This window comes from Bos grunniens, chromosome X (assembly GCF_055505025.1).
Source record: "Bos grunniens cultivar Pamir isolate PY7600 chromosome X, Bosgru_T2T1.0, whole genome shotgun sequence".
Lineage (NCBI taxonomy): Eukaryota > Metazoa > Chordata > Mammalia > Artiodactyla > Bovidae > Bos > Bos grunniens.
Genome location: NC_141194.1, coordinates 143,847,720 through 143,872,297, shown reverse-complemented (window position 1 = coordinate 143,872,297; position 24,578 = coordinate 143,847,720). Strand labels below are relative to the sequence as shown.

Below are 24,578 nucleotides of genomic sequence, written 5' to 3'. Positions count from 1 at the left end.
CTCTCAAGAGTCTTCTCTAACACCACAGTTTAAAAGCATCAATTCTTCTGCGCTCAGTTTTCTTTATAGTCCAACTCTCACACCATAAATGACTACTGGACAAACCATAGCATTTTCTAGATGGACCCTTGTTGACAAAGTAATGTCTCTGCTTTTTAATATGGTGTCTAGGTTGGTCATAACTTTCCTTCCAAGGAGTAAGCCTCTTTTAATTTCATGGCTGCAATCACCATCTGCAGTGATTTTGGAGCCCCACCAAATAAAGTCAGCCACTATTTCCCCATCTATTTGCCATGAGATGATGGACCAGGTGCCATCCCTGCAATCTTGCTTCCAGCTTGTGCTTCCTGCAGCCCAGCGTTTCTCATGATGTCAGCAGGGTGACAATATACAGCCTTGACCTATTCCTTTTCCTATTTGGAACCAGTCTGTTGTTCCATGTCCAGTTCTAACTGTTGCTTCCTGACCTGCATACAGGTTTCTCAAGAGGCAGGTCAGGTGGTCTGGTATTCCCATCTCTCAGAATTTTCCACAGTTTATTGTGATCCACACATTCAAAAGCTTTGGCATAGTCAATAAATAGATCATATCAGGAAACTTTTACATACCAAGCATTGCAGATGAGGGATAGTCAGAGAATGAAACTTATTTGTAAGTGTATTGAGCTCATCGTTTGGGTAAAAGATTGGTAGGATATATAGTATATAGATAGAATTGGTTAAAAAGATTTTTTTTTGTAACAGAAAATTACACTTATGACTTTGTTCCTTACCAAAAGTATGTGTTTATTTTTAAGGATAGGAAATGCATGTAAGTCTGTCTTTCATTTACAAAACACTTTTAAAAAGTAAATTTACTTCACTGCTTTTTATTTACACAGAATTATTCCCTAATGGATGTTCAGCCTTCAAGAAAATTACTCCCAACATAGATGAAGAAGGAGCGATGAAGGAGGATGCTGGAATGATGGATGTCCATTATAGTGAAGTAAGACTCCAGGGCCTGCATTGTCAGTTAGATAAATGCAACTTCTTTAAATATATTTACGTTAAGAAACTATTACAGCTAACTTAATTTGAAAGGTAACTAAGGGTTGATGAACTATAAGGACTAAAACTACCCAGGGATCAGATGTGCCTTTGTGGAATGTGGAGCCCTATCTCTGCAACAGTTCTTACTGTCTGGCTTTAGAAATGTACCATGTATCATCATCCAATCACCTTTCAGTAACCAGGTCACAGGTACCATACTTAGAATACATCTCCATAAAAAATAGAGTTAACAATGTAACAGCTTAAGAGAGGAGGCTTCCAGGTGTTTTAAAGATGGAAAATTTCTGCTCTGAGCTTCATATGGATGGTAAACAGCTGCTGTTGTCACTCACTCAATAAGGCTTTGGACTTGGTGATAGAAGAGATATAAAATAATTAGATACGGCTGATCCCTGACCTCCAGAGTTTACCTAAAAAGACAACCCACCTACACAAAATGGAGAAAGGCAAGACAGTGCCATTTGAATAATACAGACAATAGGCAGAGTCAAAGGTGAGAGATACCTTTGGGCTGAGGAGAGTTAGGACTAGAGAGAGCTTTAAAGAATGAGGATACCCTGAAGTCATTTCAGCAGCAGCGGAGAATAGCTGGGATAAAAGTTAAGAGGTGGGAAAGTGTAAGGCGTATTTTAGGGGGCACAGTGAATGGATCACTCTGGCTAAGCCATTGGGTTCGCATAGGGAAGAGTAGTAGTGGAGGTCTGAATTTGAGAAGCTTTGAATGTCTGGACTTTATTGATTAGAATGTTGAATTGCTGTCAAAGGTTTTTGAACAGAATAATAACAAGATGAAATGAAGCAGGAGGAAAGTTTAAGTTGGTGGTAATGTGGGAAATGTATTGGAGGTCGATGGATGGTGGCTGGGGTCAGAGCCTGGAATGTGGGCTGCCCTGAGTGTCCAGTTGTGAAGCAGCCAGGCCTAAACCCAGCTTGTGACAGGTTCAGGGACCACTGAGGAAAAGAGGAGACTTGCTGGCTGTGTAGGAGAAGAGTCAAAAGTAGCATTGAGATTTCAGGTTTGGATATTTATAGAATAATGATGGATGGACAATTTTACAGGGAAGGTGATGAACTCCATTTTTTGATGAGTATTGAATTTGAAGTATCAGTGGAAAGTTATTGAAATGGAAAAAACATCAGGTCATTAGACATTAAGAACTGAATCTAAAGAGAGATATCAGGGTTGTGGAGCTACATCTGGAAGTCATAGCTGTGTGAGAAGCAAAGCACACTGATAATGGGAGATAACATAGCAAGTGAAGACCAGAGAACCAAGAACTGAATCACAGTGACGTTCACATTTAAGGAATGTGAAGACCAAAAAAAGAAACAACAAAAGGGGGGAGACTGAAGTGCTTGCAGGCCCACAGAAATGAATTTTTTTTAAGGTTGTATTAAGAAACATAAAAAGCAGCAATTTAAAGTGACAGAGACACACTTTGTACTCTATGAACTGGATTTTTTACATATAAGCAATTTCAAGCTAGCTCTTGTTCATTTAGCTAAAATGATCTATGCCTAGAAGCTTTACCTCCTACCTCTTTTTTTTGCCTACTACTTCTCTGTGAGTCTCTCCTCAGCAGTATAACTAGAGGCACAGATGTAGAGAGTGGACTTGTGGACACAGTCGGGGGAAAGAGAAGGTGGGATGAATTGAGAGAGTAGCATTAAAACATGTACATGACCATATGTAAAATAGGTAGCTAGTGGGAAGTTGCTGTATACACAGGGAGCTGAACCCAGTGCTCCGTGATGACCTAGAGGGCTAGGATCTGGGGGTAGGAGGGAGGCTCAAGAGAGAGGGTATACACACACACACACACACACACACACACACACACTTAATGACTGACTCATGTTGTGTGGCAGAAATGAACACAACATTGTAAAGTAATTATCCTCCAATTAAAAAGAAAAAAGATTCATAACAGTAGGAGCCCGTCTAGCATCAAAAATGCTGGTGGGGGTTGCCATTTCCTTCTCCAGGGCCTCTTCCTGACCCAGGGATCAAACCTGGGTCTCCTGCATTACAGGCAGATTCTTCAGCGTCTGCACCACCAGGGAAGCCCCAAATGATTAGCACATAGTATGAAATCAATAAATATTTCTTAAGTGAAAAATATGCAAATGACACCACCCTTATGGCAGAAAGTGAGGAGGAACTAAAAACCCTCTTGATGAAAGTGAAAGTGGAGAGTGAAAAAGTTGGCTTAAAGCTCAACATTCAGAAAACGAAGATCATGGCATCCAGTCCCATCACTTCATGGGGAATAGATGGGGAAACAGTGGAAACAGTGTCAGACTTCATTTTTCTGGGCTCCAAAATCACTGCAGATGGTGACTACAGCCATGAAATTAAAAGACGATTACTCCTTGGAAGGAAAGTTATGACCAACCTAGACACCATATTAAAAAACAGAGACATTACTTTCTCAACAAAGGTCCATCTAGTCAATGCTATGGTTTGTCCAGTAGTCATTTATGGTGTGATAGTTGGACTATATAGAAAGCTGAGTGCAGAAGAATTGATGCTTTTGAACTGTGGTGTTGGAGAAGACTCTTGAGAGTCCCTTGGACTGCAAGGAGATCCAACTAGTCCATTCTGAAAGAGATCAGCCCTGGGATTTCTTTGGAAGGAATGATGCTAAAGCTGAAACTCCAGTACTTTGGCCACCTCATGTGAACAGTTGACTCATTGGCAAAGACTCTGATGCTGGGAGGTTTTAGGGGCAGGAGGAGAAGGGGACGACAGAGGATGAGATTGCTGGATTGCATCACTCACTCGATGGATGTGAGTCTGAGTGAACTCCTGGAGTTGGTGATGGACAGAGAGGCCTGGTGTGCCGCGATTCATGGGGTCACAAAGAGTCAGACACGACTGAGTGGCTGAACTGGACTGAAGTGAAAAATAATAAAATAAAGAAAATAATAGTATCCTGGTCACTTCACAATAAACATGAAGGTTCTTTGTAAGTCATTAGGTGCTACATAAATGTCAGGCTTTATCACTGACCAACTGGATAGTAAACTTGGCTTTTACTCCCAGAACTTAGAAGAGTTGATAGTTAGAAACGTGTTTGCTGGATTAACTAATCATAACAGAGAGTCAGACACTTGAATTTTAATCCAAGTTCATTGCTTGACTGTGAAGCCTGGGGTAAATTAATTCATTTTTGGGTTTTAGTTAGACTCAGATGATTTTCATGTAAGATCTCCAGTTTGTGTGGGCTCACAGCAGAAAGATTCCAGGGAGTTCATGGGAGATAAATGGATTAGCACAACTGCAGTTACGTCCTTTTTTCCAAACAGCAGCTTCAGCTTAGTCATAGAAGTGGCCTTAAGCCTGACCCTTTTTTGTACTCCAAGGGAAAGTAGTAATATTTCTTATTAGTCAAGAACTATAATCAGTTTCCTATGTAAACACATTTGTTGGAACTCTTTTGTGTTCTACGGTAATAATTTATATGTGCCTTTCATTTAAGGTATACAGATAGAATCATATTCTCCATAGTGCCATTTTATGTTTCAGTTTATATAATACGGCTTCTTCCTCATGCCCTAGCCAATGGAAAATAACTGCCACTGACTGACAGGCTTTATCGAAATGAAAAATACAAACTAGTGTTCATTTAGTGGCTTCTTTAAGTAAGTGAATTTGTTTTTAAGACTGCATTTCTGACTTTTGATTTGAAATAGTTTTAAAGATAAATTAACGTACAATAAAATGCACACATATTAGGTGGACGACTTGATGAATTTTGACAGTTGTCTACACCCATATAACACATGGTAACACATTACCACGAGAAATAATAAAGTAGAACATGTGCATTACTCCAGAAAGTTCCATTGTGCCCATTTCCAGTCTGCCCAGCCCCAATATCTGATATAGATTAGTTTTAACAGTATTTGGTGTCATAAAAATGAAATCATTCAGTATCTACTTTTTGTATCTGCCTCTTTTGGTTGGCAGGAATTTTTTGAGATACATCCATATTGTGGAGTAAATCATAAGTTCTTCTTTATGGCTAAATATTCTATTCTCTTGATATAACATTTTAAAACCCATTCTCCTGTGGATGGATTTTGGATTGCTTCCAGTTTAGGACTGTTATGAATAAGGCTGCTTTAAACATTCTTATATGTGACCTTTTATGGATATATACTTTAATTTTTCTTGAGTAAATACCCTGGTACTTCCTCGGGAAGTTTTATATGTAACTTTATATGAAATTGTCAGAGTTTTTAAAAGTGGTTGGACCATTTTATATCCCACCAACAATGGATGAGAGTTCCAGATGCTTCACTTCCTCACTAACACTAGCTGTTGCTAATCTTTTCATATTTTTCCATCCTATTAGACATGAAGTAGTATCTCACTGTGTTTTTCATTTGTATTTCATTGCTGGAGCAGCTGTGAAGAGATACCCCACATCCAACGTAAGAGAAACCCAAGTAAGACGGTAGGTGTTGCGAGAGGGCATCAGAGGGCAGACACACTGAAACCATAATCACAGAAAACTAGTCAATATAATCACATGGACCACAGCCTTGTCTAACTCAGTGAAACTAAGCCATGCCATGTGGGGCCAACCAGGACAGGCAGGTCATGGTGGAGAGGTCTGACAGAATGTGGTGCACTGGAGAAGGGAATGGCAAACCACTTCAGTATTCTTGCCTTGAGAACCCCATGAACAGTATGAAAAGGCAAAATGATAGGATACTGAAAGAGGAACTCCCCAGGTTGGTAGGTGCCCAATATGCTACTGGAGATCAGTGGAGAAATAACTCCAGAAAGAATGAAGGGATGGAGCCAAAGCAAAAACAATACCCAGTTGTGGATGTGACTGGTGATAAAAGCAAGGTCCGATGCTGTAAAGAGCAATATTGCATAGGAACCTGGAATGTTAGGTCCATGAATGAAGGCAAATTGGAAGTGGTCAAACAGGAGATGGCGAGAGTGAATGTCAACATTCTAGGAATCAGCGAACTAAAATGGACTGGAATGGGTGAATTTAACTCAGATGACCATTATATCTACTACTGTGGGCAGGAATCCCTTAGAAGAAATGGATTAGCCATCATAGTCAACAAAAGAGTCCAAAATGCAGTACTTGCAATCTCAAAAGTGACAGTATGAACTCTTTTCATTTCCAAGGCAAACCATTCAATATCACAGTAATCCAAGCCTATGCCCCAACCAGTAATGCTGAAGAAGCTGAAGTTGAACGGTTCTATGAAGACCTACAAGACCTTTTAGAACTAACACCCAAAAAAGATGTGCTTTTCGTTATAGGGGACTGGAATGCAAAAATAGGAAGTCAAGAAACACCTGGGGTAACAGGCAAATTTGGCCTTGGAATACAGAATGAAGCAGGGCAAAGGCTAAAAGAATTTTGCCAAGAGAACACACTGGTCATAGCAAACACCCTATTCCAACAACACAAGAGAAGACTCTACACATGGACATCACCGGATGGTCAACACCGAAATCATATTGATTATATTCTCTGCAGCCAAAGATGGAGAAGCTCTATACAGTCAGCAAAAACAAGACCAGGAGCTGACTGTGGCTCAGATCATGAACTCCTTATTGCCAAATTCAGACCTAAATTGAAGAAAGTAGGGAAAACCACTAGACCATTCAGGTATGACCTAAATCAAATCCCTTATGATTATACACTGGAAGTGAGAAATAGATTTAAGGGACTAGATCTGATAGATAGAGTGCCTGATGAACTATGGATGGAGGTTCTTGACATTGTACAGGAGACAGGGATCAAGACTGTCTCCATGGAAAAGAAATGCAAAAAAGCAAAATGGCTGTCTGGGGAGGCCTTACAAATAGCTATGAAAAGAAGAGAAGTGAAAAGCAAAGGAGAAAAGGAAAGATATAAGCATCTGAATGCAGAGTTCCAAAGAATAGCAAGAAGAGATAAGAAAGCCTTCCTCAGCAATCAATGCAAAGAAATAGAGGAAAACAACAGATTGGGAAAGACTAGAGATCTCTTCAAGAAAATTAGACATATCAAGGGGACATTTCATTCAAAGATGGGCTCTATAAAGGACAGAAATGGTATGGACCTAATAGAAGCAGAAGATATTAAGAAGAGGTGGCAAGAATACACAGAAGAGCTGTACTAAAAAGATCTTCATGACCAAGATAATCACCATGGTGTGATCACTCACCTACAGCCAGATGTCCTGGAATGTGAAGTCAAGTGGGCCCTAGAAAGCATCACTACGAACAGAGCTAGTGGAGGTGATGGAATTCCAGTTGAGCTATTTCAAATCCTGAAAGATGATGCTGTGAAAGTGCTGCACTCAGTATGCCAGCAAATTTGGAAAACTCAGCAGTGGCCATGGGACTTGAAAAGGTCAGTTTTCATTCCAATCCCAAAGAAAGGCAATGCCAAAGAATGCTCAAACTACCACACAATTGCACTCATCTCACACACTAGTAAAGTAATGCTCAAAATTCTCAAAGCCAGGCTTCAACAATACATGAAGCGTGAACTTCCAGATGTTCAAGCTGATTTTAGCAAAGGCAGAGGAGCCAGTGATCAAATTGGCAACACCCACTGGATCATGGAAAAAGAAAGGGAGTTCCAGAAAAACGTCTATTTCTGCTTTATTGACTATGCCAAAGCCTTTGACTGTGTGGATCACAGTAAACTGTGGAAAATTCTGAAAGAGATGGGAATACCAGACCAGCTGACCTGCCTCTTGAGAAATCTGTTTGCAGGTCAGGAAGCAACAGTTAGAACTGGACATGGAAGAACAGGCTGGTTCCAAATAGGAGAAGGAGTACGTCAAGGCTGTATATTGTCACCCTGCTTATTTAACTTATACGCAGAGTAGATCATGAGAAACCCTGGGCTGGAAGAAGCACAAGCTGGAATCAGGATTGGTGGGAGAAATATCAGTAACCTCAAATATGCAGATGCACCACCCTTATGGCAGAAAGTGAAGAGGAACTCAAAAGCCTCTTAATGAAAGTGAAAGTGGAGAGTGAAAAAGTTGACTTAAAACTCAACATTCAAAAAACTTAGATCATGGCATCCGGTCCCACCACTTCATGGGAAGTAAATGGGGAAACAGTGGAAACAGTGTCAGACTTTATTTTTCTGGGCTCCAAAATCACTGCAGATGGTGATTGCAGCCATGAAATTAAAAGACGGTTACTCCTTGGAAGGAAAGTTATGACCGACCTAGATAGCATATTGAAAAGCAGAGACATTACTTTGCCAACACAGGTCCATCTAGCCAAGGCTATGGTTTTTCCTGTGGTCATGTATGGATGTGAGCGTTGGACTGCGAAGAAAGCTGAGCACCGAACTACTGATGCTTTTCAACTGTGGTGTTGGAGAAGACTCTTAAGAGTCCCTTGGACTGCAAGGAGGTCCAACCAGTCCATTCCTTTAGGAGATCAGCCCTGGGATTTCTTTGGAAGGGATGATACTAAAGCTGAAACTCCAATACTTCGGCCACCACATGCAAAGAGTTGACTCATTGGAAAAGACTCTGATGCTGGGAGGGATTGGGGGCAGGAGGAGAAGGGGACGACAGAGGATGAGATGGCTGGATGGCATCACCGACTCGATGGACGTGAGTCTGAGTGAACTCCAGGAGTTGGTGATGGACAGGGAGGCCTAGCGTGCTGTGATTCATGGGGTCGCAAAAAGTTGGACATGACTGAGTGACTGAACTGAACTGAAACAAAGTAAATAGTAGTTTTCTATTGTCAATATTAATTTCATACTTTTAAGAATGTGGTTTCAATTTCAAGTGTTTCAAGCATGTCATTTAGAATATATAGTTACACAACTGTACTCCTGTGCATTTCCTTAAATTTAGTACGTTCTGTTTCTTATTCATTTGAAATAGTTGAAACGATATTTGTGCAGAGCTCACATATCTCTAATTCTTGATTGCATTTTTTCTCAATGCAGGAAGTTTTGCTGGAATTGCTAGAACAATGTGTGGATGGCTTATGGAAAGCAGAGCGTTATGAGGTAATTTCTGAAATTTCCAAGTTGATCATTCCAATTTATGAGAAATGTCAAGAGTATGAAGTAAGTAACTGAAACATTTGCATCATTCACGTATATATTTTATTTTGTTCTTAAATTACTATCCTTAAAAAATTCTGAAAAGTCCTAAAATTCCATTCCTACCTTATATTCATTTTTACAAATGAAATTAAGGATGCAATGTTTAAAATATAAATTAAAATTAACATTATGCCAGTTTTTCTCACAGCAGTTTTATCTATCAGTCTTCCCTCTCCACTCATAGCAGAGAACAATCCATGTTGTCCCTCACACACACAAAAAACAGTTACTCGATTTCCATGTGGTCAGGGGAGAGATATAGGTGTGAATCACTTCTTTTCAATTTGATGGTGAGGCTAAAGTTGCTAACAGATGATAGTTGGGGGATAATAAGTTACTAGGAATTACCCTTTTATGAGGAGCTTTTCCAGTTTTGTCTGCCACATAAATCTTTGATCAAGGAGAATTAGTAAAATAATCATAGTATAGCTATTGCCACCAGCACTCAACAGGACTTTTTATATTCAAGAATCTGAGTCCATAGCATAATTTTCTGTCCCTGCTATGCTGGAAAGGGGTGCTTAGGACTCAAGCCATTTTTAAAAGCAAAGCAGTCTATCCTTAAACATATATAACAAGTAGCCTTTCATTGTTGAAGTGTCCCAGAGTGAAAACATACATTTAATGTCATCTGTGTAGTGTTCTAATCTCTTCTCCAAATTGGCTCTTATCAAACTCACTCTTTCTTCCTGGGTTCTGGGTCTTCCTACTCTTTGCCCTGCTTTTGCTGTATACGGGGACATGCCTAAAAAATCATAGTGCAGCTCAAGTGATTATATTAAAAAGTGAGAGTTAAGTAATTAAATCTATGTTATATGGATGACAAAGGTTAGCCTATGAGACAAGACAAGAATCGGCATTGCTCTTTCTGTCAAAGCATTGCATCCTAAGAACCTTCATAAAAGTGCCAAAGTACCTACTCTCTTACTCTTAAGTTGTAGACCAGGTTATTAGAAACCCAGAGAACATATTGCTACTCAATGGACTAATAGGGAAAAAAGAAAAATATATCTTCCCTACACATTAAAGGAAGCAATATGTTCTATTGGGGAACTACTCCTATTTCCTTGTAAAGAGTCAAGGGTCTGAATAGATTCTGAAGCATCCTGCATGGGATGAAGTAACTTTTCAGTGTTCTTTATGGGATGGGCTGAAAAGTGTCAGCCACAGTAGCCATTAAGGAAGGAAAACTTCCCTCAATTGATTTCAACTGCAGAAAATAGTATGGAAAGAATGTGAAAGAAAGAACATCTGCTTCCCGGCTCCCCTTTTAGCATTGAAATGAAATTCACAACCATACAGTGAACCGTTTTCTAGTTTGCAGTTTAGTGGCATTTAGCGCATTCTTAATATTATGCTCCCACCACCTCTATGTTCAAAACGTTTTTCTCATCCCAGGAAAAGCTCCATCTCCTTCAAGGAATCACTCTTCACCCCCTCCCTCACCCCACTGGTGACCACTAATCTGCTTTCTGTCTGTGGATTTGCCTGTTCTGGATGTGTCATAAAAAAGATGAATATAAGATGTGACCTTTTGTGTCTGGCTTCTTTTACTTAGCATAATATTTAGAGGTTCATTCAAGTCGTAACCTATATCAGAACTTCATTCCTTTTTCATGGCTGAATGATATTCCATGGTATGGCTACGCCAAAATTTGTTTGTATGTTTGGGTTGTTTCCAGATTTTGGCTATTATAAAGAGTGCTGTTGTAAACAGATATGAGTAAGTTTCTGTGTGGGCGTGTTTTTGTTTATCTTGGATAGACACCTAAGAGGGGAATTGCTGAGTCACAGCGTAATTCTATTAACTTCTGAGGAACCACCAAATTGTTGTCCCTTTTACCTTCCCACCAGCACATCTGGTTGGCACTTGTGTTCTGGGGTTCTTATTAGAACCTAGTGAATGTGCCATCCTAGTGAATGTGAAATGGTGTCACATTGTGGTTTTGCTTTCTGTTTCCTCAATGACTAACGATTTTGAACAGCTTTTCATGTCTTTGTTGGCCATTTTATATAGTCTCTGGAGAGATGTCTATTCAAGTGCTTTGCTCCTGTTAAATTGTGTTGTTTGTCATTTTGTTGTTGAACTATGAGAGTTCCTTATATGTTTTGGATAAGAAAACATCAGATATGTGACTTGCAAATATTTTCTCCTGTTCTGTATGGTGTCTTTTCACATTCTAGATAATGTTCTTTGCATAGTATGTTCCCTTTTCTGAGTGTGTAGAAGAATATATTCTTTGTAAGTGTCTGTGAACTTGTTATAAAAGCATTCCTCTCTCTGGCTTATACTGTTATTTTTGTGTCTTCATTTTACTTTCCTCTCCTAAAGTGTTTGCATGATCGTTTATTCCCATCTTTCCACCTTAGGGCTCAAGCAAAGCATTTTGCTTCTTTTTCAGTTATAATAATTCAGACATAAGGAAAAAAGTAGTCAATAACACAGTACTTTTAATGTATATACTACCATTGAGATATGAATGACATGAAGCATGATATATACAATTACAGTGTTATTTGACCATTTAAAGCTCTACCCTCTAACCTAAAGTTGTTAAGGCACTTTTTCTGTGACCATGGGAGAAGGGAATGCAAATGACCCCACCAAAACCATTTTGAACAGGAAATGGTGTTGCTTTTTTCCCCTTATGCATTTATTGTAGACATTTCATAACTAACCAAAAGATAAAGCTAGTTTGCTGATTCTCATATTTTTAGACCTTACTCAAGTTTACAGAACTCTTCATGGAGCTTACACAAAAATTTTGGAGGTTATGCACACAAAGAAAAGACTTTTAGGCACTTTCTTCAGAGTTGCCTTTTATGGCCAAGTAAGTATTCTTTAGTTCATCAAGTTGTTTTCCTTTTTAAACATTCACCTTTGAGTTATTAGAGTACCATAGCAGCAGTTACTGGCCCTAGGATTCTGTCTAGATAAAGCACCTGTCACAAGAGCAGGTGTGAGACTTTCTCAGTGTAATGTTCACTTTGGTCTCCAGATCTAAATCCACTAGGTCAGAGGACAGCATATAAGATTTGAAGTTTCCTTCAGTTTCATTTTCAGTCAGGCTTCTTAAATGTTTATTTAATACGCAGTACTGAAAGTTTTCAAATAAAAATCAGGTAAGTATACAAGTGATGAAAAATTGAGTGTAAGAACCTTCAGGCCAATGATATGCTCACATGACTGTGAGTTTGAACGTTCTCATTTATTTCAGCTACAATATATACATGTGGCTTTTAGAACTATTATTTAAAATCTATTTCAACTACATCATTACTGATTACTTAGTAGATGTTCTCTAAATGCTGCATTTGCTCATAATGATTATAAAGTATTGTGTGTTTAACTTTATAATAGTCTTTTTTCTTGAAGAAGAGGATGGAAAGGAGTACATCTATAAAGAGCCAAAGCTAAACTTTATGGTGAAAAATTTGGTACAGAGAATGTCAAAATAATTCAGGATTCAGACAAGGTAACATGCCCTGCATTTTGAAATCATTATTTATTAGTTCCAAATGTGGCACATTGCTTCTGACTTTTTCCTTGTTTAGCTGGTAGAGGAGAGGCATGGGAAATAGAGTCTTTCCAGATCCCGAAAGAAAGGACAGGGGCTTTGGAATCGGAGAGAAGGATTCAGATCTCCATTCTCTGCCACTTGCTAGCTGTGTAACCATGGGGAATTTACTTTACCTCTCTGTGCCTCATCGTTCTCGTTAGTAAAATGAACTTAATAGTAGTGCCTTCCTCATAGAGTTGTTGTTGGGATTAAATTAGTTAAGGTATGCAAAGTGATTGAGTTCTTGATGCATAAAAATGCCTTCAATAACAGCATAGAAGCTAGCATGCTCAACCAATGTTAGCCATTATTGTTACTGCTATTGTGCCTCGTGATTGTCAATTTCATACTGTATGAATAAATCATCTTAGGTGGGACATCCCTAGTGGTCCAGTGGGTAAAAGTCTGCCTGCCAACGCAGGAGACACAGGTGCGATCCCTGGTCCAGGAGGATTCCACATGCTGTGGGGAAACTAAACCTGTGCTCCACAGCCACTGCACTGGCGCTCTAAACCCCACACACCACACCTAGACAGTACTCACTGCTCATTGCAACCTGAGAAAGTCCGCAAGCCACAGCAAAGAAGATCAAGTGGAGCCAAAAATAAAAATAAATGAGATTTAAAAAAAAAAATCATCTTACGACACACATTTCACTCTTAAGATAGCCTTAGTTCAGTAGCTATATTTGCAGTGATGTAGGTTTAGGAGAGATGCCTTGATCTAAAGATGATCCATCCCACTAGACCCTGCCAAGGCAAGGATGAGAAAGGTTCCAGCAAGAGAGGCTGTTTCTTAGAAACGCATAGTTCCTTATAGACAGAATTGCAGAAGAGCACAATGGGAATGACTGATTGTCCTTAGTCACCATGGGCATGTTCAGGATGAGAGCTGATTTTTACGGTAGGAAAGCCCTTTAACACGGTGCAAGATCTGCAGGCCCCAGAAATACGTACCGAGTGACTGTGATGTGCATGGTGCTCTGCAAAACACTCGATAGCTAACAGGCAGCATTGCCAGAGTGAAAGGCCCTTGGCGATGGTAAAGACACTTCATTTTCCCCCATGAAAATGATCTCTTCACGTTGTACATTTAGCTGTATCTTATGGAGATGATTGTATCTTGAATATCTTAGATATTTAAAATGTATACTGACAGGTCCAGAATTCATTAATATTTGGCAAAACCTCTCTGCTTCTTATCAGTCTCAGTCTTCTGTGTTGTTTTATTGAATTAAGACCACAGAAATTTTCTCTTTTGTAGCCAGCAAGTTTTAGGCTTGCTACCACACTACTGATACTATAAATGGAAAGTTATTAGAAAGCCAGGCTTGCAGAAAAACATGCAGTTTTCTGCTTTATGCTGCCTCTGAAAACCTGGCCAACAGGCACTAATAACAAACCACCATCAGGCAGCTGGACTCCTGACCCTCTTTGTAAACACAATATTTTACTCACTCTTCATAGGCAACAGATAAAAGAAGCAGTTTTCTACTTTATGCTGCCTCTGAAAACCTGGCCAACAGATAAAAGAAGCAGTTGCTACTTTTAAAATCCTTCTTCTTTCTTAATGTGTGAAGTTGAAAATTTGAAACACTCTTTTACTTGCCAAAGAATAAAATCTGCTTAAGGGCACAAACAATTTAAAGAACAGTGGGCAATATTTTCCAGTATTTTAAATGTACGTTTCCTGGACCCAATAATTTCACATTTAAGATTTTATATTGTAGATGTACACACATAAAGATGTATGTTTAAGATGTTTATTGCTCTTAAGTTTATATAGCACAAAACTCAAAACAATCTAATGTCCATACGGTTAAGGACGTGGTACTGCCTTCATAAAGGATCTAACTAAACTACTTAAAATATTTATAAGTTTGGATGTAATCCAATCAAAATATATTCTTTTTATATAAATTTATTTATTTTAATTGGAGGATAATTACTTTACAGTATTGTGATGGTTTTTGCCATACATCAATATGAATCGGCCATAGATGGAATGATACAAGTGTTAACCATGGTATCTCAAAGGAGAGAGTCTAGAGTCTTATGGAGAAAAAAACCATTTTTTACTTTTCAAGTGTACTTTTTGAATGTTTTACCATATACTTAGTCCATTTTTATAACGTTAAAATCCGTCTTGATCTCTTTTTATTTTTCTTCTATGCTTTGTGTTATTTAGATAATTAGCTTCAACTATTTCCTAAGTTTCTCTGGAGAAATCTAGATATTTAATGGGAAAAAAAATAAAGAAGTTTTGAATATAGGCTTTTTGGAAAAGTTTTAAAAGCTACTAAGAAAGTTTCTATCTCTTGTCACAGCATTGAATATGGTCTTTGCTGTGGGTTTTTCACAGTGGCCCTTCATAGGATTGTAGTCATTTCTTTCTATTCCTAATTTGTTGAGTGTTTTCATTATGAAAGGGTATTGAATTTTATAATCGAATGTGTTTTCTGTATTGATTTAGATGATTGTGTGTGTGTGTGTGTGTTTTTTCCTTCATTCTGTTAATGCAGTGTATTCTCCCCTGCACTGGATGAAGGATCCTTAACCACTGCACCACCAGGAAAGTCCCCTATAGTAATAATTTTATAATGTATTAATCTTTTACATCATGGAGAAATAAAAGCGAATTGTTACTATTGTTATGTTAATACTAGATTTTATAATTACCCATGTATTTATCTTTACTGAGACCTTCATACAGGTTTGAATTCCTGTCTGATGTTCTTTCATTGTGACCAGCAGGACTCCCTGTGGCATTTCACATGGGGCAGGTCTAGTGGTGACAAGCTCCTTCAGCTTTTCTTTATCTGGGAGTGCCTTAATTTTTCCTCACTTTTGAGGACAGTTTTGCCAGATATCAGTTCTGTTCAGTTCAGCCTCTCAGTCGTGTCCGACTCTTTTGTGACACCATGAACCGCAGCACGCCAGGCTTCCCTGTCCATCACCAACTCCCGGAGTTCACCCAAACCCATGTCCATCAAGTTGGTTATGCCATCCAACCATCTCATCCTCTGTCGTCCCCTTCTCCTCCTGCCCTCAATCTTCCCAGCATCAGGGTCTTTTCCAATGAGTCAGCTCTTTGCATGACGTGGCCAAAGTATTGGAGTTTCAGCTTTAGCATCAGTCCTTCCAATGAACACCCAGGACTGGTCTCCTTTAGCTTGGACTGGTTGGATCTCCTTGCAGTCCAAGGGACTCTCAAGAGTCTTCTCCAACACCACAGTTCAAAAGCATCAATTCTTCGGCGCTCAGCTCTCTTTATAGTCCAACTGTCACATCCATACAAAACTACTGGAAAAACCATAGCATTGACTGGACGGACCTTTGTTGGCAATGTCTCTGCTTTTTAATATGGTGTCTAGGTTGGTCATAACTTTCCTTCTAAGGAGTAAGAGTCTTTTAATTTCATGGCTGCAGTCACCATCTGCAGTGATTTTGGAGCCCCAGAAAAATAAAGTCAGCCACTGTTTCCACTGTTTCCCCATCTATTTGCCAGGAAGTGATGGGACCAAATGCCATGATCTTCGTTTTCTGAATGTTGAGCTTTAAACCAACTTTTTCACTCTCCTCTTTCACTTTCATCAAGAGGCTCTTTAGTTCACTTCCTGCCATAAGGGTGGTGTCATCTGCCTATCTGAGGTTATTGATATTTCTCCTGCCAGTCTTGATTCCAGCTTGTACTTCCTCCAGCCCAGCGTTTCTCATGATGTACTCTGCATATAAGTTAAATAAGCAGGGTGACAATATACAGCCTTGATGTACTCCTTTTCCTATTTGGAACCAGTCTGTTATTCCATGTCCAGTTCTAACTGTTGCTTCCTGACCTGCATACAGATTTCTCAGGAGGTAGGTCAGGTGCTCTGGTATTCCCATCTCTTTAAGAATTTTCCACAGTTTATTGTGATCCACACAGTCAAACGCTTTCGCACAGTCAATAAAGCAGAAAGAGATGTTTTTCTGGAACTCTCTTGCTTTTTCGATGATCCAGCAAATGTTGGCAGCAGTTTGATCTCTGGTTCCTCTGCCTTTTCTAAAACCAGCTTCAACATCTGGAAGTTCATGGTTCCCGTATTGCTGAAGCCTGGCATGGGGAATTTTAAGCATTACTTTAGTAGCATGTGAGATGAGTGCAATTGTGCTGTAGTTTGAGCATTCTTTGGCACTGCCTTTCTTTGGGATAGGAACGAAAATTGACCTTTTCCAGTCCCGTGGCCACTGCTGAGTTTTCCAAATGTGCTGGCATATTGAGTGCAGCACTTTCACAGCATCATCTTTCAGGATTTGAAATAGCTCAACTGGAATTCCATCACCTCCACTAGTTTTGTCAGATATAGTATTCTTGATTAATAGATTTTTTTTTTTTTTTTTTTTTTAGCACTTTGAATATAGCAGCCCACTGCCTTCTGGCCTCCTAAGTTTCTGATGGGAAATCTGACCATCTTATTCAGGATTCCTTGTATGTGACGTGCCATTTGTCTCTTGATTGTTGCAAAATTCTCTCTTTGGCTTTGGCTTTTGACATTTGATTTTAATGTGTCTCACCGTGGGTCTCTTAGAGTTACCCTGCTTGGAGTTTGTTGAGCTTTGTGTCTTTCATCGGATTTGAGAGTTGACCCATTATTTCTTCAGATAGTCTCCCTGCCCCTTTCTCTCACTTTTCTGCTTCAAGTACTCCCGTAGTGTGTATTTTCACCTGCTGGATAATGTTCCACAGGTTCTGTAGCCTCTGTTCGTCTTTAATTTTCTTCCTTTGTGTTCCTCTGATGGATCATTGATCTTATCTTCAAGTAGGCTCACTATTTCTTACACCTGCTGCAGTTTACCTTTAATTCCCTCTGGTGACTTTTCATTTCAGTTATTGTATTGTTCACCTCTGAAAAAAAGGTTTTTTGATTTCCTTTTAGATTTTCTAGCTATTTATTGATATTGACATTTGTTGATAAATAGTTTTCTTGACTTTTTCCACAGTTCTTTGATCATGAATACTGCTGTTTTAATGTCTTTTTCTAGGAGATCTGCTATCACTTTTTTTTCAGTGATAATGTCTATTGGTTTATTTTTCTTTTTTGAATGGGCCATACTGTCCTATTTCTTTGTATGCCTTGCAATTTTTTTTGGTGTTGAAAACTGGACATTTGTATTTAATATTGTGATCCCTCTGAAAATCAGATTCTCTCCCTGTCCCAGAGTTTCCTGGGTTTTGTTGTTGTTTTTAATTGTTGTAAGCTGTGTCTGTCCCAAGAATCCACCTGAGGTGTAAATTTGGGATCTTCTCAAGTCTTTTCTGAGCCTGTGCCTTCCCCTGAGCATGCGCAGTGACTTTCTAGTCACCCTCATTTATGCAGTTAACCTTTGAACAGTCTAGTATTGGATGTCCAGCTCCTAAGAGGGGATGGAGAGGAAAATGAAAGAGAGAGGAAAGGTGCTGGTCTGTTAAATCCCCTGAAAATCACTTTAGGCAGAGGGGGAGGGCATTGCAACAAAGGATGAGATGGTATAAAAATGGCCACAGCCTCTTTGACTGTCCCCTTGTGACCAGAAGCAGCAATCAGCAGTCATAGCACAGATTCACAATATTTGGAAGACAGGGTCATTGTTCATCCTGGCTCCTACAAGCTGTTCTAGGAATATGCACACAGCTATCTGCCGTAGTACTTGAGGGATGAGGTATGGGTGGCTGCCATTGTGCCCACAGTTAAAATTGAACAAAATCAAATTTAAGGCAATTTTCTGTCCAAGTCTTCCCCTGGAAGTTGCAAGTCTTCAACAGACTCCAGAGTTCCAAAATTGTTCCATCAGATAGGTAATGACGGTGTAACTATTGTCTCTATAAGAAGATAGACGTCTGGTGCTCTGCCATCTTCTGAGAATCCTCTCTGTAATAGGTATTTTTTGAGGTGGAATTCAAATGTGCAGTTAGCCATTTTAATATATGGGGAGCACATGTACACCCGTGCTGGATTCAAGTCAATGTGTGGCAAAACCAATACAATATTTAAAGTAATTAGCCTCCAATTAAAATAAATAAATTTATATTAAAAAAATAAAAATAAATAAAAATTAAAAAAGAAGTTGAATGTAACATAAAAGCAAATAAAACTAAATAAACATTTCAAAAAAGCAAATGATAAAGCAATGCTCAGCATGATCTCCAGTTTGTAAATAAATATATATGCATAGAAAAAAAGATTACAAGGAAATATATGAGAATGTGAATGATGGTCATTGCTGAGTGGTAGCATTGCAGTTTTTTCTGTCTACATTTCTGTAATCTCCAAATAGCTTCTGTAACTTCTTAATAATCAGAAGGAAACAATCCTTGAAGAAAGAGCAAAGACCTCTTCCAAGTGTATATTCATCTTGCAGTGTATTCAATGACTCTGTTCCACAGTTGATCTCAGAGGGGTTAGTAGCTTACCTGTACCCCATTTTCCCTCCTGTTTAATAAAACATAAAACTTTCTTACTTTCCAGGTAAATGTCAAAGAGCTTGATCCCAAATATGCTCATATCCAAGTCACTTATGTGAAGCCCTACTTTGATGATAAAGAACTCACAGAAAGAAAAACTGAGTTTGAAAGAAACCATAATATCAACAGATTTGTTTTTGAGGCTCCTTATACATTGTCAGGCAAAAAGCAAGGCTGTATAGAGGAACAGTGCAAACGCCGTACAGTCTTGACTAGTAAGTAGGACTTGGCATAACTTCTTTGTTTGACATGATCTTTTTTGATACATACAAGCAGCAGCTGGTCAGCAGGAAAATGTAACTAAAATTTTAATCATTTATTGTCCTTCTGTTCAGTCACTCACTTACACAAACATGGCTATGTTATAAACCATTCCTTTCCAATATGTAATTCATGATTAGTCTGAGTCGTCTCACAGAGAATTTCTCCTTCAGTCCTGAAGTAATAAGGCAATATTTGGTCTCTAAGGGATTTTTCCAGATTAAATATGGGGAGAATTAAGCACAATAGATTTTTGTTTTAGTTTGGCTATTTGATGTGCTGTCTTAAAAACTCATCTGTCAATCTTAATCTGTAATAGCTTCAAACTCGTTTCCATATGTGAAGAAGAGGATTGCTATAAACTATGAACAGCAGATTCATTTAAAGCCAATTGATGTTGCCATTGATGAAATAAGATAAAACTGCAGAGCTGCAAAAGCTTTGCTCCTCTGCTGATGTGGACATGATTCAGCTCCAACTTAAATTGCAGGGCTGTGTTTCAGTGCAGGTATGTTGGTTGCTAACCATGTATTAAATGTTTCTTGTTGTTCCTCTTGCTTTCATAAGGGCACAGAACAAACACTAATTATAATTGTCTTATACTCTGACTGGGTGCAAAAATCTCTACATTATTTATTAATTTAATAAAGACATTATGTTCAGTTTCTGTAAATTTTTTGTTATGTCAGATAGCTTTAACATAAATCCCTCTGACTATAGCTAAGCCCTATATTTAGATAGCAGAAATTGTTAAGTAACTTGTTAGAGTATAATTTTGGCAGATGATTTGCTTTAATCTTTTTCAAATAAATTTATAGTAAGAATAGTAAATATGTTTCTCAGGTATGGATTTTTGTATATTGTATTCTTTTTAAAAAGAGAAATGAAAAAATTACTTTTTGATTACATCCTAACAACCCTCATTTTTCTCCTTTTGTAATTTAGGTAAATGCAGGTCCGTTAGCATATGCAAGGGCTTTCTTAAATGACAGTCAAGCTAGCAAGTATCCAGCCAAAAAAGTAAATGAGTTGAAAGACATGTTTAGGTAAGTGCTTTGTAGTTTTCAGATCAGACCTCTAGTTTTCTTTTACTCCATTGTCTTCTTAAGTGAAATCAAAATATTCACCAAATAATGTCCTTCTAAAAAAATTATCTGTTCCCTTTTATAACGTTTAAGTTACCTTCTAGTGGTATTTTAGGTAGTCAGGAAATGTGTGATCTCTTTCTTGCTGCAGAACTGTAACAGTATCCTAGTGACCCAAGGCGTTAAATATGACAACGACTTCATTGCTGTGGATATTGTGACACAAACACAAGCCCACATTCATTATGTGATTTCCTCCTTTGCCTGATTGAGCTCATGTCACAGCTTTTCCAGACCATTTAGGCTAGGAAAGGTTGGATAGGTTTGCTTCTATCCTGTATCCTTAGTTCCACTTGGATTCTGCTATTCTAGGGCATACGATAATCTTTTCTGGACTGAGCATCCCTCTAAGCCAATGCATGTCTGAATGGTTGCACAGTAGAAAAATCTGTTTCTTATATAAAAGAACTTAGATTCAGAATAAGAGAGAAAGATGATTTAAACAGACTGAGTAGAAAGATAATCTCCACTCATTTGCTCCTGACTTATTTCATTTACTTTTCCTATCTCTGTATTATCAGCTGTTTCAGGTTACAGAGTAACCATTACTCATTCCCTTGTAGCTCAGTCGGTAAAGAATCTGCCTGCAGTGCAGGAGACCCGGGTTTGATCCCTGGGTTGGGAAGACCCCCTGGAGAAGGAAATGGCAACCCACTCCAGTATCCTTGCCTGCAAAATATCATGGACAGAGGAGCCTGGTGGGCTGTAGTCCACAGGGTCGCAAAGAGTCAGGCATGACTGAGCGTCTAACACTTCCTTACTTACTTAGTACTCATTCATTCAATGTTTATTAATGCCTGGCATGTACAAAAAGATTCTGCTCTTTGCTATGACAGGGATACAGCACAAATGGTCAGTGAGGTACTTTGTCCCCTAAGATTTGCGTTCTAATTATGGACATGAAACATAAACATATGAAATAATGATAAAAAAAGTTTTTATGATACATTATAATCTCTCTGTCGCCACTCTTACCAGCCCAGGGCAGATACTTCATGCCTATAAGCACCCAGCAGTGTACTGGGTACATAGCCCCAAATAAATTATTTTTCAATAACTGACATTATCTATAGATGTTAATTAATGCAAGTGCAAGCATAGCTGAGATCATATCAAGTGATTGAGCAGGCAGGCTTCCCAGAGGGTATATATTTCAAGCCAGGTTTGGAAGGAGATAAGAAACCAGAAGACAAAGATAGAAAAGGAAAGATATTTCAGACTTAGGAGATGGCATTAGCAAAAACACAGTGAGAAAATATGGGGTTCTAATCTTCCTTCTAGGCAAGCCGTGGTTAAAGTAAATATTAAATTGTCAGAGAGACTTTTGAGTAATAAGTAACAAAAACTTTATCTTTGATCTTCATCTATAGGAAGTTCATCCAAGCATGCAGCATTGCACTGGAACTAAATGAACGGTTAATTAAAGAGGATCAGATTGAATACCATGAAGGGCTCAAGTCAAATTTCAGAGACATGGTGAAAGAATTGTCTGACATTATTCATGAACAGGCAAGTATTAGGGTGATTGAAAAGGAAAACATGATCTGGGTCCCTAAAGTGTTACTTAGCAAACCTATTAGTTTGAAATAGTATTACCTTGAAATTACTTAGTCTCTTATTTTAAAATCTGTTCTTATATTCTTTACCCATATAAATGATATAATGCAAATCAGATTTGAAACAATCACTGACGATTGCTTTAGCAGGTGTTTCAGATGTTAAACTATTTTGTTCTTTGTGCCACAGTGCCATTAGAAGTGAATAGTTGTGCAAGTGTGAATTAATCTACTGTGAGCATGGCTAAGGTCTCTCAAGAAGGATCCTAGAGAAGTGCCAGATCCCTAAATGAATACCCCTGTCTTAGATGTAGGAAACTGCATACAGTTGGCCTTCCATATTCGCAGCTTCCACATCCTTGGATTCAACCAACTTCAGATCAAAAATATTTGAAGAAAAATTTCCAGAAAGTTCCAAAAAAGCAAAACTTTAGTTTCCTGTATGTAGGCAGCTATTTACATAGCATTTACATTGTATTAACTATTATAAATAATCTGGAGATGATTTTAAAGTACAGGGGAGGATATGCATGAGTTATATGAAAATACTGTGTGATTTTATATAAGGGACTTGAGCATCCTCAGTTTAATAACCATGGGAGAAGGGGGGCAGTGGTCCTGGAACTAATCCTCTGAGGATACCGAGGGACAACTGTACTATCGTTTAGGTGAGATCCTGAGTGAGTTCCAAAATTCAAGAATTGTCTTAATACCCATATAGCCTGCAAAACTCTTTTTATAATACCTAGCATTGTAATATTTGCCTGTTAATGTCAATTATAGCTAACTTAGTAAAACACAGTCTGAAACATATAGAGGCAAAGATCTGCTCACCACTGACAGCCAAATTCTGTCATAATTAAGCAGTAATATTTGCCTGTTAATGTCAATTATAGCTAACTTAGTAAAACACAGTCTGAAACATATAGAGGCAAAGATCTGCTCACCACTGACAGCCAAATTCTGTCATAATTAAGCAGTTAAGACTTTTATACATCTACTTGCCTTAAAACCAGAGTACTCCTGAATTGTCCTTGTAAACGTCATTCCTATATTAGGCTCCTGAAATCTGTGTTTACAACCACTCTATACATGGCTTGTCACTGAACTATTTTAACATCTTCACCACAGATGTAAAAGTCATGGCCTGATGGTCTGGTCCTCAGTGCCTGAGCCCTATTGAGCTTACATAATGTCTCTTTGCTTTCCTTAAGAAGGAAAACAGCCAATAAGATCAATATTTGCTTCAGAAACTCTTCAGACTCAATTTTTTATGAAATTCAGACCCCTTAAAAGAAACAAGGATAACTACAGCCCTTTAGAGAACACATTCTTATTGCTGGATCCAGAAAGGAGAACCTCCTCTGTCCTGGTATGAGCATTTCACTGCTTGCCTGAAGACACTCCCCTGGGTGAGACCATCACATGGAGGGTGTCCTTACAAATAGACTGACCATGGTTAGTGCCAAAGCACTGCAGTGTAATGGTGGGGAGGGGCAGAAGAGAGATTTCAAGGAAAACAGGAGCTAGTTGACTATCTCTGCTATAGGAGCTAGTTGACTGTCTCTCCTCTAGCTAGAAGAGCTAGCTATCTCTTATGGTATCTTGTATGCTTTCTCTTAGAAAGGACTTTGGGAAATTTGTTATAATTAGTCCAGAGTTGCACTGCATGACCAGGAGTCCAATTTTCTAACCATGGTCATCTTCTCAGTATGGAGAAGCCAGGCAGCTAGACTTTCATCATCCATCTTGCAATGAGATGAGTCATCCCAGTCTCCTGCTCTCCTATTCTCATGGCAGGGAATCTCGCCGGCCTGAGGAGTCTGGACTCAGTGATCTGTTTCCTCTTTTTGTCATCTTGACTTCTGTTAGCCCACTTAGGAGTGAGTGTAAACCGTTCCAAGGCATAACTTTGCTGCTCAGTTTTCCGAGGTCCTTTTTTATCTCCTTCTCAAAGCAGTCCGGTGATCAGGACTAGGCAGGCAGAGAATCATTCCACTTCCTTTATTGTCTGTGTCTCAGGTTCAGCCCCTGAGTACAGTGGGGATATGCCTCTCTTCACCCTCACTGTTCTGGGGTATGTTGAAGTGTTAGTCACTCAGTCATGTCCGACTCTTTGTGACCCCATGGACTGTAGCTCACCAGGCTCTTTTGTCTGTGGAATTCTCCACGCAAGAACACTGGAGTGGGTTGCTATTTCCTTCTCCAGGGGATCTTCTGAACCCAGGGATCAAACTCGGGTCTCCTGCATTGTAGGTGAATTCTTTACCATCTGAGCCATCTGGGAAATACTTTAATCAAATAGACTACATAATTTGTTCCTAGAAACTGTCTAGTTTACGGGGTTCTGTTCTCCATTGTCTATAGGAAAAAACAGCAAAACTCCTCCTTTACAAAAATATAAAACAAT

General features: G+C 38.8%; 1 protein-coding gene across 1 annotated transcript in view; it reads left to right on the top strand.

The window, feature by feature from the left end:
- The window catches only part of LOC147341575 (uncharacterized), a 75,928-nt gene extending 55,474 nt beyond the window's left edge, over positions 1 to 20,454 (top strand). Inside the window, exons 4-8 of the mRNA XM_086388266.1 lie at positions 881 to 987; positions 9,005 to 9,067; positions 19,211 to 19,421; positions 19,787 to 19,975; positions 20,413 to 20,454. Of these exons, the coding sequence (XP_086244392.1) occupies positions 881 to 987; positions 9,005 to 9,067; positions 19,211 to 19,421; positions 19,787 to 19,887 (482 nt within the window). The 3' untranslated portion in view covers positions 19,888 to 19,975; positions 20,413 to 20,454. The remainder of the gene's footprint in view (positions 1 to 880; positions 988 to 9,004; positions 9,068 to 19,210; positions 19,422 to 19,786; positions 19,976 to 20,412) is intronic.
- Positions 20,455 to 24,578: the final 4,124 nt, after the last annotated feature.